General features: G+C 39.5%; 1 protein-coding gene across 6 annotated transcripts in view; it reads left to right on the top strand.

Annotated features, from left to right (window-relative positions):
- LOC116974451 (neurobeachin-like) overlaps positions 1-17,329 on the top strand; it is a 395,937-nt gene that overhangs the window by 86,807 nt on the left and 291,801 nt on the right. For all 6 annotated transcript variants that reach the window (XM_033022898.1, XM_033022900.1, XM_033022902.1 and 3 more), the window contains 2 exons: positions 531-658; positions 11,205-11,266. In XM_033022898.1, coding sequence (XP_032878789.1) covers positions 531-658; positions 11,205-11,266 — 190 coding nt within the window. The remainder of the gene's footprint in view (positions 1-530; positions 659-11,204; positions 11,267-17,329) is intronic.

The following is a 17,329-nucleotide window of genomic DNA, read 5'->3' on the forward strand; positions in this document are numbered from 1 at the left end:
CCTAAAGACATGTAGGTTTGTAGATTAATTGGCCTCTATAAATTGCCCCTAATGTGCAGGGAGTGGATAACATAGAACTAGTGTGGACGGGTGATCAATGATCAGCGTGGACTCGCTGGGCTGAAGGGCCGGTTTCCATGCTGTATCTCTAAGCTAAACTAAAGAGGATTATGAACATTGATAGAAAATAAAATCAGCACTTTCCTGCATTCCCCAACCTCCAACAAAATGTTGCAATTCTAGAATTGCATTTCATATAAATAAAGTGTGTACGTTTCCTTGGGAGTCAGCATCTTCAGTGGCAGAGAAAATATTACTTCAGAAGTGTTGATATAAGATTGTATTTTTAAATGAGTTGCATGTGCATTATGAAATATAATTTTAAGTAAAATATGCCCACAAAGTTAAATTTGTTTAAATATGCAAAATTGTATCAAATTATTTCATGAAGTATAAATCTCTATTATATTAGGTAATTACATCACTAGTTATATTGCCATTCTTATATCTCCCTTTTTATTTCTATACAGCATCACAGCAAAACTAGAACGAGCCCTTGAAAAGGTTGCTCCACTGTTACGTGAGATCTTTGTGGATTTTGCTCCATTCCTTTCAAGAACTCTGCTTGGCAGCCATGGCCAAGAATTGTTGATCGAAGGTACAGGTGCTGTAGAATTAACACTTCCCAATGTAATGTATATGTAATCTTGTGTTGTGTGATAGTTGATAGGATGGCTCCCAATTTTCACACTTTATATTAATGGTGGAGAGAATCATACACAAAAAAATCTATCCCGTTTGCTTTTAAAATAAGGCACTGATGGAAAATGAAGGGTTAATTAAATGTGGTTGTTGACCTAGAAAATGGTAGTGATCCTTACATCAAAGTATATTTGACGGAGCAAGGAGGTCCTACTGCAGTTGTACAGGGCCCTGGCGAGACGGCACCTGGAGTATTATGTGCAGTTTTGGTCTCCTAATTTGAGGAAATACATTATTGCTATTGAGGGAGTGAAGCGTAGGTTCACCAGGTTAATTCCTGGGATGGCGGGACTGACATATGATGAAAGAATGGGTTTATATTCACTGGACTTTAGAAGGATGAGAGGGAATCTTATAGAAACATATAAAATTCTTAAGGGATTGGACAGGCTAGATGCAGGAAAAAATGTTCCCGATGTTGAGGGAGTCCAGAACCAGGGGTCACAGTTTAAGAATAAGGGGTCGACCATTTAGGACGGAGATGAGGAAAAACGTTTTCACCCTGAGAGTTGTGAATCTGTGGAATTGTCTGCCACAGATGGCAGTGGAGGCCAATTCATTGGATGTTTTCAAGAGGGAGTTAGATATAGCTCTTAGGGATATGGGGAGAAAGCAAGAACGGGGTACTGATTTTGGATGATCAGCCATGCTGGCTATGGCGATGCTGGCTCGAAGGGCCAAATGGCCTACTCCTACACATATTTTCTATGTTTCTATTCCATTATGCATGACTATGGGAGTTATCACAGAAAAACAATGTCAACAGTCAAATATTTGTTTAAGAATGTTACAATTTCTGTGGGATGTTTTTTTACACAGTGGTGGTGGGTGCCTGGAACTCGGTGCCAGGGGTGGTAGTGAAGGCAGATACAATAGTGATGTTTAAGAGGGCATCTTGATATGCTGGGAATGGAGGGATATGGATCACGTGTAGGCAGAGGAGTGTTTATCTTGGCATCATGTTCAGCACAGACATTGTGGGCCAAAGCGCCTGTTCCTGTGTTGTACTGTTCATTGTTCTGGATATATAATAATTGAATTCGTTAAAGCGATGACAGAGAATAATGCATGGAACGCTGTCAGATGAAGTGTCAGTGTCAACAAGCGAAGAATGCAGCATGAGTGCACCCGTGAAGATGCCATTTTTGAGTTGAGATTAATATAGAATAGGTACTGTTGAAATACATAAAACTAAGTTGACTGCAGATAATGTCACCAAATGATGAGGCAGAGAAGGACTCGCTGTTTCAAAAACAATTTGAAACCAGGAACCAGAGCTAAGGTTATTACTGAATTTAATGAGAAGTATGTTACCAGAACTTTATTGTGCAAGTCGCCCCTAAGATAGTATGTTGTGTCTTTTATGTCAATGGTTACTGTCGCATTTCATTCATGGAATAATACATTCAACAGTTTGTGTCCTTTGTTGAAACAAGGAACTGCAGATGCTGGTTAATACACTAAAGGACATAAAGTGCTGGTGTAACTCAGCAGGTCAGGCAGCGTCTCTGGAAAACATGGATAGGGGACGTTTCAGGTTGAGTCCCTTCGTCAGACTAAAGAAAGGTCTCATAGAAACATAGAAAATAGGTGCAGGAGGAGGCTATTCGGCCCTTCAAACCAGCACCACCATTCATTGTGATCGTGGCTGATCAGTAACTTGTCCTGTCTTCTCCCCATACCCCTTGATTCCGCTAGCCCCAAGAGCTCTATCTAACTCTCTTTTTAATTCATCCAGTGAATTGGCCTCCACAGCCTTCTGTGGCAGAAAATTCCACAAATTCACAACTCTCTGAGTGAACAAGTTTTATCTCATCTCAGTTATATATGGCCTCCCTTTTATTCTTAGACTGTGGCCCCTGCTTCTGGACTCTCCCAACATTGGGACCATTTTTCCTGCATCTAGCTTGTCCAGTCCTTTTATAATTTTATATGTTTCTATAAGATACCCTCTCATCCTTCTAAATTCCAGTGAATACAAGGCCAGTCTTTCCAATCTTTCTTCATATGACAGTCCCGCCATCCCGGGGATTAACCTCGTGAACCTACACTACACTCCCTCAATAGCAAGGATGTCCTTCCTCAAATTAGCAGACCAAAACTGCACACAATACTCCTGATGCTGTTTTACCAGGGCCCTGTACAACTGCAGAAGGACCTCTTTACTCCTATACTCAAATCCTCTAGTTATGAAGACCAACATGCCATTTCGACACAAAACATTGCCTATTCATATTTTCCAGCTATGCTGACTGACCTGCTGAGTTACTCCAGCACTTTGTGTCCTTTTAAGTTTTTTCCTTTTGCTTATGAGTAACATTTATAAAAATGACTGGAAATGTGCATGGTTTTTATTTTATTTTATTTTATTTACGGTTGTACTTATTCTAAATGGACACCTACAATTGAAGTACTTAATTTTGATTAACCATATGACCACATTAAAAAAAAAATCCATTATATTATATTAATTCTCAAAGCCTGATACATCTCAATAAAATGAAAATAGAGGATTTATATGTGAAAAAATAGCTAGTTTATTAAGGATGGATTGGTGAGACATCGGGAGAAATGCCATACCTTTCCTGATTTGAGATTTATTGGATAAACCCAAATCAATCAGGATTATGTTTTAAAATATGAACAGAAGATAACCATTACATGTCAGCTTAGATGCATTCCTGTTTCTTAAAAAACAATTACATGATCAACATACTAAAATACAAATTTTGGATTTTGCAATGTAGAAATTGGCGAAACTTTACTAATTGGAGAATTTTCTAATTGATTTTCTTGTGATATTATTAAAGGCATTGGTTTATTGTATCGTAGATGTAATTAATGCATCCTACAGCACAAAAAAAACGAAGGACATTGAGCACCAGCTGCAAAATAGTCTTGTGCCAACATGGGTCATTCTCAAGTAATTACTATCCATCTATTATACCACTGATTAGAAAGGTCACGCACTCACTCTCCCACTTTCTCCAGCCACCTACCCCTCAAGCTTTCCCCACCCCCTCTCTGGATTATACCCTTTAGAAATGTGGTCAATTGCTATAATTATAATTATGAACAATTTTAGAGAGGCTGCACAATGTGCTCTGTCAATTAAGGCATTTATCTTTGGAGTTCTGTGCACCAAATTACTTAGAAGCACACTTGTATCTTTCAATGACAGCAGTGTAAAGTATTTTCCTACTGTCTGGATGGAAGTATTTAGTTATAGTTTTGAATTTAGAGAGACGGCATGGAAACATGCCCTTTGGCCACTGAGTCCACTCCGACCATTGACTACCCACTTACACTCGTTCTTTTATAAACTATTATATTATATATATCTATTATAAACCCAATGACTCCCACAGCTATCTAGACTACACTTCTTTCCACATTTTTCCTGGAAAGACTCTATCGCCTACTCCAAATTCTTCCGTCTACGCCGCATCTGCGCCCAAGATGTGATGTTCCATACCAGGTCAGGTGCCCTTATTATTTAGGGAATGGGGGTTCCCCTCTTCCATCATAGACAAGGCCCTCACTAGGCCTCGATATCCCGCAGTTCCGCTCTTGCTCCCCCTCCCCCAGTCGTAACAGGGGGAGCTGTTTTGCAGCTGGTGCTCAATGTCCTTCGTTTTTTTTGTGCTGTAGGATGCATTAATTGCATCTACTTGATACAATAAACCAATGCCTTTAATAATATCACAAGAAAATCAATTAGAAAATTCTCCAATTATAAAGTTTCGCCAATTTCTACATTGCAAATTCCAAAATTTGTATTTTAGTATGTTGATTATGTAATTGTTTTTTAAGAAACAGGAATGCATCTAAGCTGACATGTAATGGTTATCTTCTGTTCATATTTTAAAACATAATCCTGATTGATTTGGGTTTATCCAATAAATCTCAAATCAGGTAAGATATGGCATTTCTCCCGATGTCTCACCAATCCATCCTTAATAAACTAGCTATTTTTTCACATATAAATCCTCTATTTTCATTTTATTGAGATGTATCAGGCTTTGAGAATTAATATAATATAATGGATTTTTTTTTTAATGTGGTCATATGGTTAATCAAAATTAAGTACTCCAATTGTAGGTGTCCATTTAGAATAAGTACAACCGTAAATAAAATAAAATAAAATAAAAACCATGCACATTTCCAGTCATTTTTATAAATGTTACTCATAAGCAAAAGGACAAAAACTTAAAAGGACACAAAGTGCTGGAGTAACTCAGCAGGTCAGTCAGCATAGCTGGAAAACATGAATAGGCAATGTTTCGTGTCAAAATGGCATATTGGTCTTCATAACTAGAGGATTTGAGTATAGGAGTAAAGAGGTCCTTCTGCAGTTGTACAGGGCCCTGGTAAAACCACATCAGGAGTATTGTGTGCAGTTTTGGTCTGCTAATTTGAGGAAGAACATCCTTGCTATTGAGGGAGTGTAGTGTAGGTTCACGAGGTTAATCCCCGGGATGGCGGGACTGTCATATGAAGAAAGATTGGAAAGACTGGGCTTGTATTCACTGGAATTTAGAAGGATGAGAGGGATTCTTATAGAAACATATAAAATTATAAAAGGACTGGACAAGCTAGATGCAGGAAAAATGGTCCCAATGTTGGGGGAGTCCAGAAGCAGGGGCCACAGTCTAAGAATAAAAGGGAGGCCATATATAACTATTAGCCGTCACGTTTCCTCCGAAATTTTCGCCACCTCCAATGGGACCCACCACTAGCTACATCATCCCATCTCCACCCCTTTCCGCTTCCCGCAAAGACTGTTCCCTCCGCAATTCCCTGGTCAACTCGTCCTCACCCAAACCAGCCCCTCCCAAGGTACTTTCCCCTGCAACCACAGGATACGCAATACCTATCCCTAAAGCTCCCCGCTTGACTGCGTCCAAGGACCCTGACAGTTTTTTCAGTTGATGCAGAGGTTCACTTGCACCTCATCTACTGTATCCGTTGTTCCAGGTGTGGACTCCTATATATCGGCAAGACCAAGCACGGCTCGGCAATCGTTTAGCTGAACACCTCTGCTCAGTCCACCTAAACACAGGATCAGTTCCTGTGGATTGGAGAGTAGCTAATGTTATCCCACTTTTTAAGAAAGACGGGAGAGAGAAAACGGGGAATTATAGACCAGTTAGCCTGACATCGGTGGTGGAGAAGATGCTGGAGTCAATTATAAAAGATGAGATAGCCGCACATTTGGATAGCAGTAACAGGATCGGTCCGAGTCAGCATGGATTTACGAAGGGGAAATCCTGCTTGACTAATCTTCCGGAATTTTTTGAAGATGTAACTAGGAAAATGGACAAGGGAGAGCCAGTGGATGTAGTGTACCTGGATTTTCAGAAAGCATTTGATAAGGTCCCAAATAGGAGATTAGTGAGCAAAATTAGGGCACATGGTATTGGGGGTAGAGTGCTGACATGGATAGAGAAGTGGTTGGCAGACAGGAAACAAAGAGTAGGGGATTAACGGGTCCCTTTCAGAATGGCAGGCAGTGACTAATGGGGTACCGCAAGGCTCTGTGCTGGGACCGCAGCTATTTACAATATACATCAATGATTTGGATGAAGGGATTCAAAGTAACATTAGCAAATTTTCAGATGACGCAAAGCTGGGTGGCAGTGTGAACTGTGAGGAGGATGCTATGAGAATCCAGGGTGACTTGGACAGGTTGGGGGAATGGACAGATGCATGGCAGATGAAGTTTAATGCAGATGAATGTGAGGTTATCCACTTTGGTAGCAAAAACAGGAAGGCAGATTACTATCTAAATGGCGTCAAGTTGGGAAAAGGGGAAGTACAACGGGATCTGGGGGTCCTTGTACATCAGTCTATGAAAGTAAGCATGCAGGTACAGCAGGCAGTGAAGAAAGCAAATGGCATGTTGGCCTTTATAACAAGAGGAATCGAATACAGGAGCATAGAGGTCCTTCTGCAGTTGTACAGAGCCCTAGTGAGACCACACCTGGAGTATTGTGTGCAGTTTTGGTCCCCTAATTTGAGGAAGGACATTCTTGCTATTGAGGGAGTGCAGAGTAGGGTTACAAGGTTAATTCCCGGGATGGCGGGACTGTCATATGCTGAGAGAATGGAGCAGCTGGGCTTGTACACTCTGGAGTTTAGAAGGATGGGAGGGGATCTCATTGAAACATATAAGATTGTTAAGGGCTTGGACACACTAGAGGCAGGAAACATGTTACCGATGTTGGGGGAGTCCAGAACCAGGGGCCACAGTTTAAGAATAAGGAGTAAGCCATTTAGAACGGAGACGAGGAAACACTTTTTCTCACAGAGAGTGGTGAGTCTGTGGAATTCTCTGCCTCAGAGGGCGGTGGAGGCAGGTTTTCTAGATGCTTTCAAGAGAGAGCTAGATAGGGTTCTTAAAAATAGCGGAGTCAGGGGACATGGGGAGAAGGCAGGAACGGGGTACTGAGTGGGGATGATCTGCCATGATCACATTAAATGGCGATGCTGGTTCGAAGGGCCGAATGGCCTACTCCTGCACCTATTGTCTATTGTTCATAAACCTACCTGATCTCCCGGTTGCTGGACACTTTAACTACCCCTCCCATTCTCACACCGACCTTTCTGTCCTGGGCCTCCTTATATTTCGCTTGGGCAGCTTACACCCCAGCGGTATGAACATTGACTTCCCAAACTTCAAGTAACCCTTGCTTTCCCGCTCTCTCCATCCCTCCCCCTTCCCAGTTTTCTGACCAGTCTTACTGTCTCCAACTACATTTTATCTCTGTTTGCTTTGTTGTTAACTTTTCCCAGCTAACAATTATCTATTCTACATTTTCCTTGACCTCCATTCCCTTTGCCCTGTTTTCACACCTTCACACTTTCTTATCACTGGTATCTCCCTCCCCCCTGACGTCAGTCTGAAGAAGGGACTCGACCTGAAATGTCACCCATTCCTTCTCTCCAGAGTTGCTGCCTGTCCAGCTGAGTTACTCCAGCATTTTGTGTCTATCTACACTAGTTCTATGTTATCCCGAATTTGCATACACGCCCTACATACTGGGGACAATTTACAGAGGGCAATTAACCTACAAACCTGCACGTCTTTGGGGTGTTATCGCTCCTCACAACCAGCATTCTGGTAAACTTCTTCTGCACCCTATCTAAAGCTTCCACATGCTTCTTATAATGGGGTGACCAGAACTGCATTCAATGCTCCAAATGTGACCTAACCAAAATCCTATAGAGCTGCAAAATGGCTTGCTGACTCTTATGATCAATGGCCCATCTCCATCTATACTGCTCCATCTACTTGTGTTGCCACTTTCAGGGAGCCAAAGGGAGATAAACATTTTTTTTTCACTGATGTGAGGCTAACTGGCCACAATTTTGCACTTTTCTGTCTTGTTTTGAATAGGGGTATATTAGCAAATTTTCATTCTCTGGCATTCTCTAGAATCCAGGGAATTTGGTAGATCACAAGCAATGCATCCTCTATCTCTCCATGTTGCAGGCCATTAGGTACAAAGGATCTCAGCTTTTAGTCCTATTAATTGTCCTCGTACTTTTTTGAGCGATGGGGATTGTTTAAATTTATCCTAAAATGGTGCAATGTATTTCTTTATCTGTTGTTGAGAATTCGTTAATGTGATAGGTTGCTAAGCTTTTGATAAGAGCCAGCACTTTCACTGGCTGATGAAGATCCATTGACCCGATGCCTGGTTGCAGTTAGAGATTGCTGAATCATTGTGGGCAGTACCCATCAAAGTAAGCAACGTATGATGGTGTTCACACATGATTCCAATATAACCATATAACCATATAACAATTACAGCACGGAAACAGGCCATCTCGACCCCTCTAGTCCGTGCCGAACACATAATCTCCCCTAGTCCCATATACCTGCGCTCAGACCATAACCCTCCATTCCTTTCCCATCCATATAACTATCCAATTTATTTTTAAATGATAAAAACGAACCTGCCTCCACCACCTTCACTGGAAGCTCATTCCACACAGCTACCACTCTCTGAGTAAAGAAGTTCCCCCTCATGTTACCCCTAAACTTCAGTCCCTTAATTCGCAAGTCATGTCCCCTTGTTTGAATCTTCCCTACTCTCAGTGGGAAAAGCTTTTCCACGTCAACTCTGTCTATCCCTCTCATCATTTAAAAAACCTCTATCAAGTCCCCCCTTAACCTTCTGCGCTCCAAAGAATAAAGCCCTAACTTGTTCAACCTTTCTCTGTAACTTAGTTGCTGAAACCCAGGCAACATTCTTGTAAATCTCCTCTGTACTCTCTCTATTTTGTTGACATCCTTCCTATAATTAGGCGACCAAAATTGTACACCATACTCCAGAATTGGCCTCACCAATGCCTTGTACAATTTTAACATTACATCCCAACTTCTATACTCAATGCTCTGATTTATAAAGGCCAGCACACCAAAAGCTTTCTTTACCACCCTATCTACATGAGATTCCACTTTCAGGGAACTGTGCACAGTTATTCCCAGATCCCTCTGTTCACCTACATTCTTCAATTCCCTACCATTTACCATGTACGTCCTATTTTGATTTGTCCTGCCAAGATGTAGCACCTCACACTTATCAGCATTAAACTCCATCTGCCATCTCTCAGCCCACTCTTCCAACTGGCATAAATCTCTCTGTAGACTTTGAAACTCTACTTCATTACCCGCAACCCCACCTATCTTAATATCATCTGCATACTTACTAATCCAATTTACCACACCATCGTCCAGATCATTGATGTACATGACAAACAACAGTGGACCCAACACAGATCCCTGTGGCACCCCACTCGTCACTGGCCTCCAACCTGACAAACAACCATCCACCATTACTCTCTGGCATCTCCCATTCAGCCACTGTTGAATCCATCTTGCTACTCCACCATTAATACCCAACCATTGAACCTTCTTAACCAACCTTCCATGAGGAACCTTGTCAAAGGCCTTACTGAAGTCTATATACACAACATCCACTGCTTTACCCTCATCAATTTCCCGAGTAACATCTTCAAAAAATTCAAGAAGATTAGTTAAACATGACCTTCCAGGCACAAATCCATGTTGACTGTTCCTAATCAGACCCTGTTTATCCAGATGCTTATATATATTATCTCTAAGTATTCTTTCCATTAATTTGCCCACCACTGACGTCAAACTAACAGGTCTATAATTGCTAGGTTTACTCTTAGACCCCTTTTTAAACAATGGAACAACATGCGCAGTACGCCAATCCTCCGGCACTATTCCCGTTTCTAATGACATTTGAAATATTTCTGCCATAGCCCCTGCTATCTCTACACTAACTTCCCTCAATGTCCTAGGGAATATCCTGTCCGGACCTGGAGACTTATCCACTTTTATATTTCTCAAAAGTGTCAGTACTTCCTCTTCTTTGATCCTCAGTTTCCATAGCTACTCTACTTGTTTCCCTTACCTCACATAATTCAATATCCTTCTCCTTGGTGAATACCGAAGAAAAGAAACTGTTCAATATCTCCCCCATCTCTTTTGGCTCTGCAGATAGTTGGCCACTCTGACTCTCTAATGGACCAATTTTATCCCTCGTTATCCTTTTGCTATTAATATAGCGGTAGAAACCCTTCGGATTTACTTTTACCTTACTTCAATATCCAAGCAATGCTTTGGTATATTGCATCAAATTTGTGTTATTACCAACGTAAGATTTCAGAGCTAAGTTAGTCACATTTACCTTCATTGGGTCCACATCCCACTAAACCGTTCCTAATCATGTACCTGTTCAAGTTCACCTCTTAAACAAATGCAGGAAGATTTGTTTAAGGGATAAATGATAGTGATGAGATGGCTCACAATTTTGGAGATCTAAGTGTAGGTATTTAAGGTTGATTAATCTTTTCTGTAATCTTCTAGGATTCTAAAGTATCAGATAGCCTGATAAATTATGTTTCTACGATAATGCACCCTCTGTGAAAGCTGATATTTTTTCAAAGATTGATAATCACTATGGCTATAGTAGGTTGCGGAAAATACCCTAGAAACAAAACAACCCTTGTCAGTAGAAGTTTTTGTTTCTTTGGTTCAAGATGCTCTGCGAATATACTCTCTTGTTAAATATGGACGCAGTCATTTTAGACACAGGAATAAAGTATCAAAGGCAAGTTATCTGAAAAGAGAGTTAGCACCATAGCACGCAACGTATACCCAATTTCTTTATTTTATGCTGCATTAATAAAACAGATCAGGCTATGGCCTATAAGCTTTTTACTTTCCAAACAAGAGCAAGATTATCATGACCATGTTAACTACTGACCCCATTTAGCAGTTAAATAATAGACCGAGGTTTGATTTTTAGCTGCTGTTTTAAATATCCACAATATTTTGTGCTACAGCATTAGTGTTTGAAATTGTTTTATTTTCTCAAACCAAATGTTTTTGCAAACTTTTGCAGGCCTGGTGTGTATGAAGTCTAGTACCTCTGTTGTGGAACTGGTTATGCTACTGTGTTCACAGGTAAGATATTTTGAAGCAATGCTTCCAAAGTTCTGTAATTTAACGTATTCTGATATGGAAAATGTCTATAGAGATGATAATTGGATCAGGTAATGAACAATTGATGGGTGGCACAGTGGTATAGTTGCTGCTTTACAGTGAAGAGACCCAGGTTTGATCCTGACTACGAGTACTGTTTGTACATTTTCTCTGTGACTGCGTGGGTTTTCTCTGGGTTCCCAGTTTCCTCCCATATTCCAAAGACGCGCAGAGTTGTAGGCTAAATAGCTTTTGTAAATTGTCCTCAGTGTGTAGGATGCGAACTAGAATAACAGTATTAGTGTATGGGTGATCGATGGTCCGCATGGACTCCGTTGCCGAAGGGTCTGTTTGCAAACTGTATCACTAAACTAAGCTGAACTAAAACTAAACTAATATTAGACTGATGGACAATAATTGGAAAACAGAAGCGGAATTGAATTTTGAGATTTCCCATTTTTTTTGTATCCTTTCTCTTTTAAATGCAGTAGATTTTTCGGAGATTATTCTTGGACCTGCCATTCTTTGAAATTTTCCTTTGCTGATTGAGTTGACAAATAGACATCTATGCTTTACTCTTGCATGTTGGATCATGATGATTAATGAAGTCTTTTAGAATTCCTTTATAACCGATTGAGATTTGGAGTACGAGAAATTTCCTTTGCTTGGGAAATCAAGGTCTATCACTCACCTGTCTGTTCACTAGGCAACAGTTACAATCTGCAGACATCATTACCTCATTATTCGGTCTTACCCAGAACATACCCCAAAGTCAAATACTGATTTTGCCTGGAGTGCTCTAGTGATGATTACAGTAATTTTCCTATAATTAGGTTATTATTCTTTACACATTTTTTGATTGTACAATTTATCAAATGCAATGTAAGGAGGTATTATTCATAAAAAATTACATGTCATCTACTTATCTAAAACAATAGTGACAATTAAAACCCTTTAATATATTGTTAATATTCTTATGGTGAAAGGTTGACACATACATTTCGGGATGTTGAATGTTATGAGCTTTTAATACAATCAAGTGTACTTCTTGGATTAGATCCAAATAAATATAGCTCTTGCATAAATAAATGCCACTGCTCTTTTTCCGTAAAGCTTTGTAAAATGTATGCGGCAATGATTCCTTTTAGTATCAGTAACACATATTATTTTATACACATTTTGAAACATTGCAAAAATAAATTGGACTTGCAGGTCATTAAAAAATTGTAATGTTTGAGCACAGAATAACCACAAAACAAATGGCATTCCAAATCTCAAAGGTAAAACAATTAGCATTTCTAAGAAACTTTGAAATTGATTTTCTTCCAATAATAAAAATAATTTCTATCCATAAATAACAATGTTACAGAATGCAATCATCATTGTTGTAATATATGCAATGTATATTATTTCCTTAATAATTTTATTTATGCTTTGCAAATTTAATTTAAAAAATAATTTGTGATATCTAGTTTAATGCACCAAATAGCCAACCAGTTGAAGTTTTTCTGCAGTATACAATACCAACTCAAATACTAATCAAGTTTGAATGAATCAATTCTTAATAAATGAACAGAAAAGGAAAGATTACAGCATCTTCATATTTCACATTTCTCACATCTTTTTGCTTAATCTTAAAAGTGGATGCCATCTTCCTACAAATTACCAAAGTCATCCCTAAACAAATGGTTCAGAAATCAGTTCCTTACTTCACAAGACGGATGTTAAAAGATCAAAGCTGTTCTGCAAAATTGAATAAATGTACCAGACACTTTCACATACCTTTTTGTTAAAGTCTTGAATATACATTTCAGTATTCATCAGCTTAAATCACGTAAGGAAGCCATCAGATGCAAGTCAACTTTTTTATCTTTTCCCATGGTATGAGTGATGGCCGAGCAGAGAAAGGAACAGTGTTGGCATGAATCTCTGTGGAATTAAGGCGTCAAAAATTTCCTGCAGGACACTCGGACCTTGAGGTCCCAAGCCTTAGTCCAGATTTCATGAAAAACTCTTTGTGGTTCAGTCTGGTAACAAAACATGGCAGAAATTCAGAGCTTTGTAGCCTTTAAAGTGAGATTTTAAGAACATGTTGCTGGTGGATTTGATTCATTTGCAGCCGTTGCCTTTTACTGCATTGTTCCGGAAAGCAACACAACATCTGGATAGTGTCTCCTAATGATTCCATCATCTAATCATGAGACTAGCTTTATTCATTTCTTGGCTCCAGGAATTCCTACCATTAAGGACCCAAGAGATGAAACTTTGCCTCATATATTGATTAGGACTAATAGTTTGAAATTTGAGCTCTCTTCCTGTGTCCTTCACAAGGCCTTTGCAACAAATCTGCTGATGAGTGCGCAGTCTAAAATTACAAATGCATTTGTGCATGTTCAATAAATATTACAACTATGTGGCATAAGATGTATTTATTCTGCACATTTGTTTAGAACCGTGTTCGGTTTGTGGTCTTCAGTTGAAATCGAAAAGTTGTTTATAGATCCAGAAAGTCTACTTGTCTAACTGAAAGATCTGTTGATCAAACATGTTACATTCTGCTAAGGAAACTGAATATCCTCTTAAGTTTCCTTTTTTTAAACATCAGAAATCTCATGTTAATAGCTTTAGATTGTTAGTTTTATTATAATTTGTGCTGCTGTATAAAACATTAATTGCCAGAGGCTTAAATCTAAGGTAAGTTCTAAATTTACATGAGGTTTCAGATTGCAAATTTACATGAGGTTTCGGCTTGGCCATCTGAATTGAATTAGGCAACATGCCTAATTCAATTCAGATGGCCAAGCTTTCAGACTCTGAAGAATTGCAATCAGGTTTCCAGAACAAGAGTATTTTGATTCTTTACCACAAAGTATATATTTTTTTTACAATCCGTTTAATGCAATTGTCAGAATGCTGAAAACTGGAATATTCTTTTCCTATTAATCTATTTGTGTGCAGATTAAATTTATCTCAAACGTATTTAGCTACTAGCAAAAGCATAACTAAAATACGTTGTTTCAAAATATCATGCAAAATATTTTTGGCATTGAAAATGTTCAATCATTCAACGTTGTTTATGTTAATTACAGGTTTCAATGCAAAGCAAAATGTACCTGATTTACATGAAACATTTTGTTTAATTTTGGGGTGCAGGAGGAAATTTGGACTGTCTAATAGCTTGTCAGTTGTTAAAAAGGAAACAAGCAAAAACAAATAGATTGCATTTTTAGAATATCTTTTACATTGCTCAGGATATTATGAAACACTATACAGAAATATAATACTATAATCTGCACACAGCAAGCTTTTAAAACGAGCAACGTGATGTGGATAATGTGTCATGGTAATGTTAAGAGAGGGATAAATATTGGTCAGTGCAGAGAAATAATCCCATGCTGCTTTTTGTAATGGTATCATGGGACCCTCTATAACCATCTCAGAGAACATACATGGCCCTTTCTTAACATCACATCTGAAAGGCTGCACCACCTAGATTGCTGTTCTTAGTTCCTTGACTTGACCCTTGAATCTGCAATCACAGAAGTGTAATCAGTTCAGCCACAGCCTTCATGGAAGTGAGATTTATTGAAACATTGGAGTTTGATCCTGATATCATTTGCTGCTTGTGTGGAGTTTGCACTGCGTGGGTTTGCTCCGGGTGTTCCGGTTTCCAAATATGTGGAGTGTTTGCCAGTTAATTGGCCTCTGTAAAATTGCCTCTAAGCGGTATGGACTGAATGGGAAAGTGGGATAACATAGAACTAGTAGTAGGAAAAAGTGGCCAATGGGTGGTATGTACTCGGTGGACCAAAAGGTCTGTATTCATGCTCGAATATCAATCAATTCAATCAACCTCGATTTTTGTTTAGGCGTATTATTGTCATTTGTCCTGGGGTACAGTGAAAAGCTTTGTTTAGCATGCTATCCAGATTAGATATACCGTACATAAATACAATCGTCAAACTCAAGTACAATAGATGGAATAAAAGGGAAGATACAGAGTGCAGATATAGTTCTCAGCATTGTAGCACATCAGTATCAAAGTCCAATGTCCACAATGGGGTAGAGATGAATCGGACAGTACCCTAGCTTATGGAGGACCGTTCAGAAGCCTGATAATGGAGGGGATGAAGCTGTTTCTGAGTTGTGCACGCTTTCATGTTTCTGTACCTTCTGCTGGACGGGGACAGGGAGAAATAGGAATGACCCGGGTGGGGTTATAATGGCTGCTTTTCCAAGGCAGCATGAAGTGTAGATGGTGTCAATGGTGGGAAGTCTGGCCTTTGTGAGGGACTGGGCTATATCTGCAGCTTTCTGTAATTTATTTTGATCTTAGGCAGAGCCAAAATTTTATATTAAATTTATAAAGAAATTTATCATGACCAAAAGGCATAGGAGCAGAATTAGGCCAATCAGCCCATCGATTCTGCTCTGCCATTCGATCATGACTGATCAATTTTACCCTCCCAACCCCATTCTCCTGCCTTCTCCCTGTAACCTTTGACATTCTTACTAATCAAGAACCAATCATTCTCTGGTTTGAAAATACCCATTTATAGCTTCCACTGCCATCTATGGCATTGAATTCCACAGATTCACCACCCTCAGGCTAAAGAAATTCCTCCTCATTTCCATTCTAAAGGTACATCATTTTATTCTGAGGTTGTGTCCTCTGATCCTAGACTCCCCCTCTACTGAAAATATCCTCGCCATATCCACTCTACCTAGGCCTTTCTTTATTCAATAGATTTCAATGACAAGCTTTTGTTGCATGCTAACCAGTCAGCAGAAAGACAATACATGATTACAATCGAGCCGTTTACAGTTTTATATGTGGTGAAAGAGAACTATGCGTGGTGAAAGAGTGTGGTTGAGTCGGAGTTTATTGTCATATGTACAAGTATGGAGAGGTTCAATGGAAATCGTACGTGCAGCAGCATCGCAGACACATAGACTCAGACTAATACGAACAAGCAGTTTCCAAATGTTTCTAAAAACGGCAAAATAACAAGACATTAGTGCAAAACACAATTGTGAAGAAAAAGGCATTGGTTGTACAAGAGGTAATCCGTATACTCTGTTGTCGAGGTAGGGTTAGGGTTGTGTAGATTAGGTCAAGCATCTGCTAGTTGTGACTGTTCCCGAACTGGAGGTGTGTGACTTCAGGCATTTGTACCTCTTGCCTGATGGTAGCAGTGAGAAGAGAGCATGGCCCGGATGGAGGGGATACTTGATGCTAGATTCTACCTTCTTGAAACATTGCCTCATGTACAATGCCCTCCATAATGTTTGGGACAAAGACCCATCATTTATTTATTTGCCTCTGTACTTGAGATATATAATAGAAAAAATCACATGTGGTTAAAGTGCACATTGTCAGATTTTATTAAAGGGTATTTTTATACAATTTGGTTTCACCATGTAGAAATTACAGCTGTGTTTATACATAGTCCCCCCCCCCCCCATTTCAGGGCACCATAATGTTTGGGCCAAATGGCTTCACAGGCGTTTGTAATTGCTCAGGTTGTTAATTGCCCCCTTAATGCAGGTGTAAGAGAGCTCTCAGCACCTAGTCATTCCTCCAGTCTTTCCATTACCTTTGGAAACTTTTATTGCTTTTATCACCATGAGGACCAAAGTTGTGCCAATGAAAGTCAAAAAAGCCATTATGAGACTGAGAAACAAGAATAAAACTGTTGGAGACATCAGCCAAAACTTAGGCTTACCAAAATCAATTGTTTGGAAGAGAGTACTGGTGGCTTACTAATCGCAAAGGGACCTTGGCAACTGATGACGGAAGAATTCTCTCTATAATAATCCCCAAACACCTAACCGACAGATCAGAAACACTCTTCAGGAGTCAGGTGTGGATTTGTCAATGACCACTGTCAGCTGAAGACTTCATTAACAGAAATACAGAGGCTACACTGCAAGATGCAAACCACTGGTTTGCTGCAAAAATAGGATGGACAGGTTACAGTTTGCCAAGAAGTACTTAAAAGAGCAACCACAATTCTGGAAAAAGGTCTTGTGGACAGATGAGAC

The sequence above is a fragment of the Amblyraja radiata genome, chromosome 6 (genome assembly GCF_010909765.2).
Source record: "Amblyraja radiata isolate CabotCenter1 chromosome 6, sAmbRad1.1.pri, whole genome shotgun sequence".
NCBI classification, from domain to species: Eukaryota; Metazoa; Chordata; class Chondrichthyes; order Rajiformes; family Rajidae; genus Amblyraja; species Amblyraja radiata.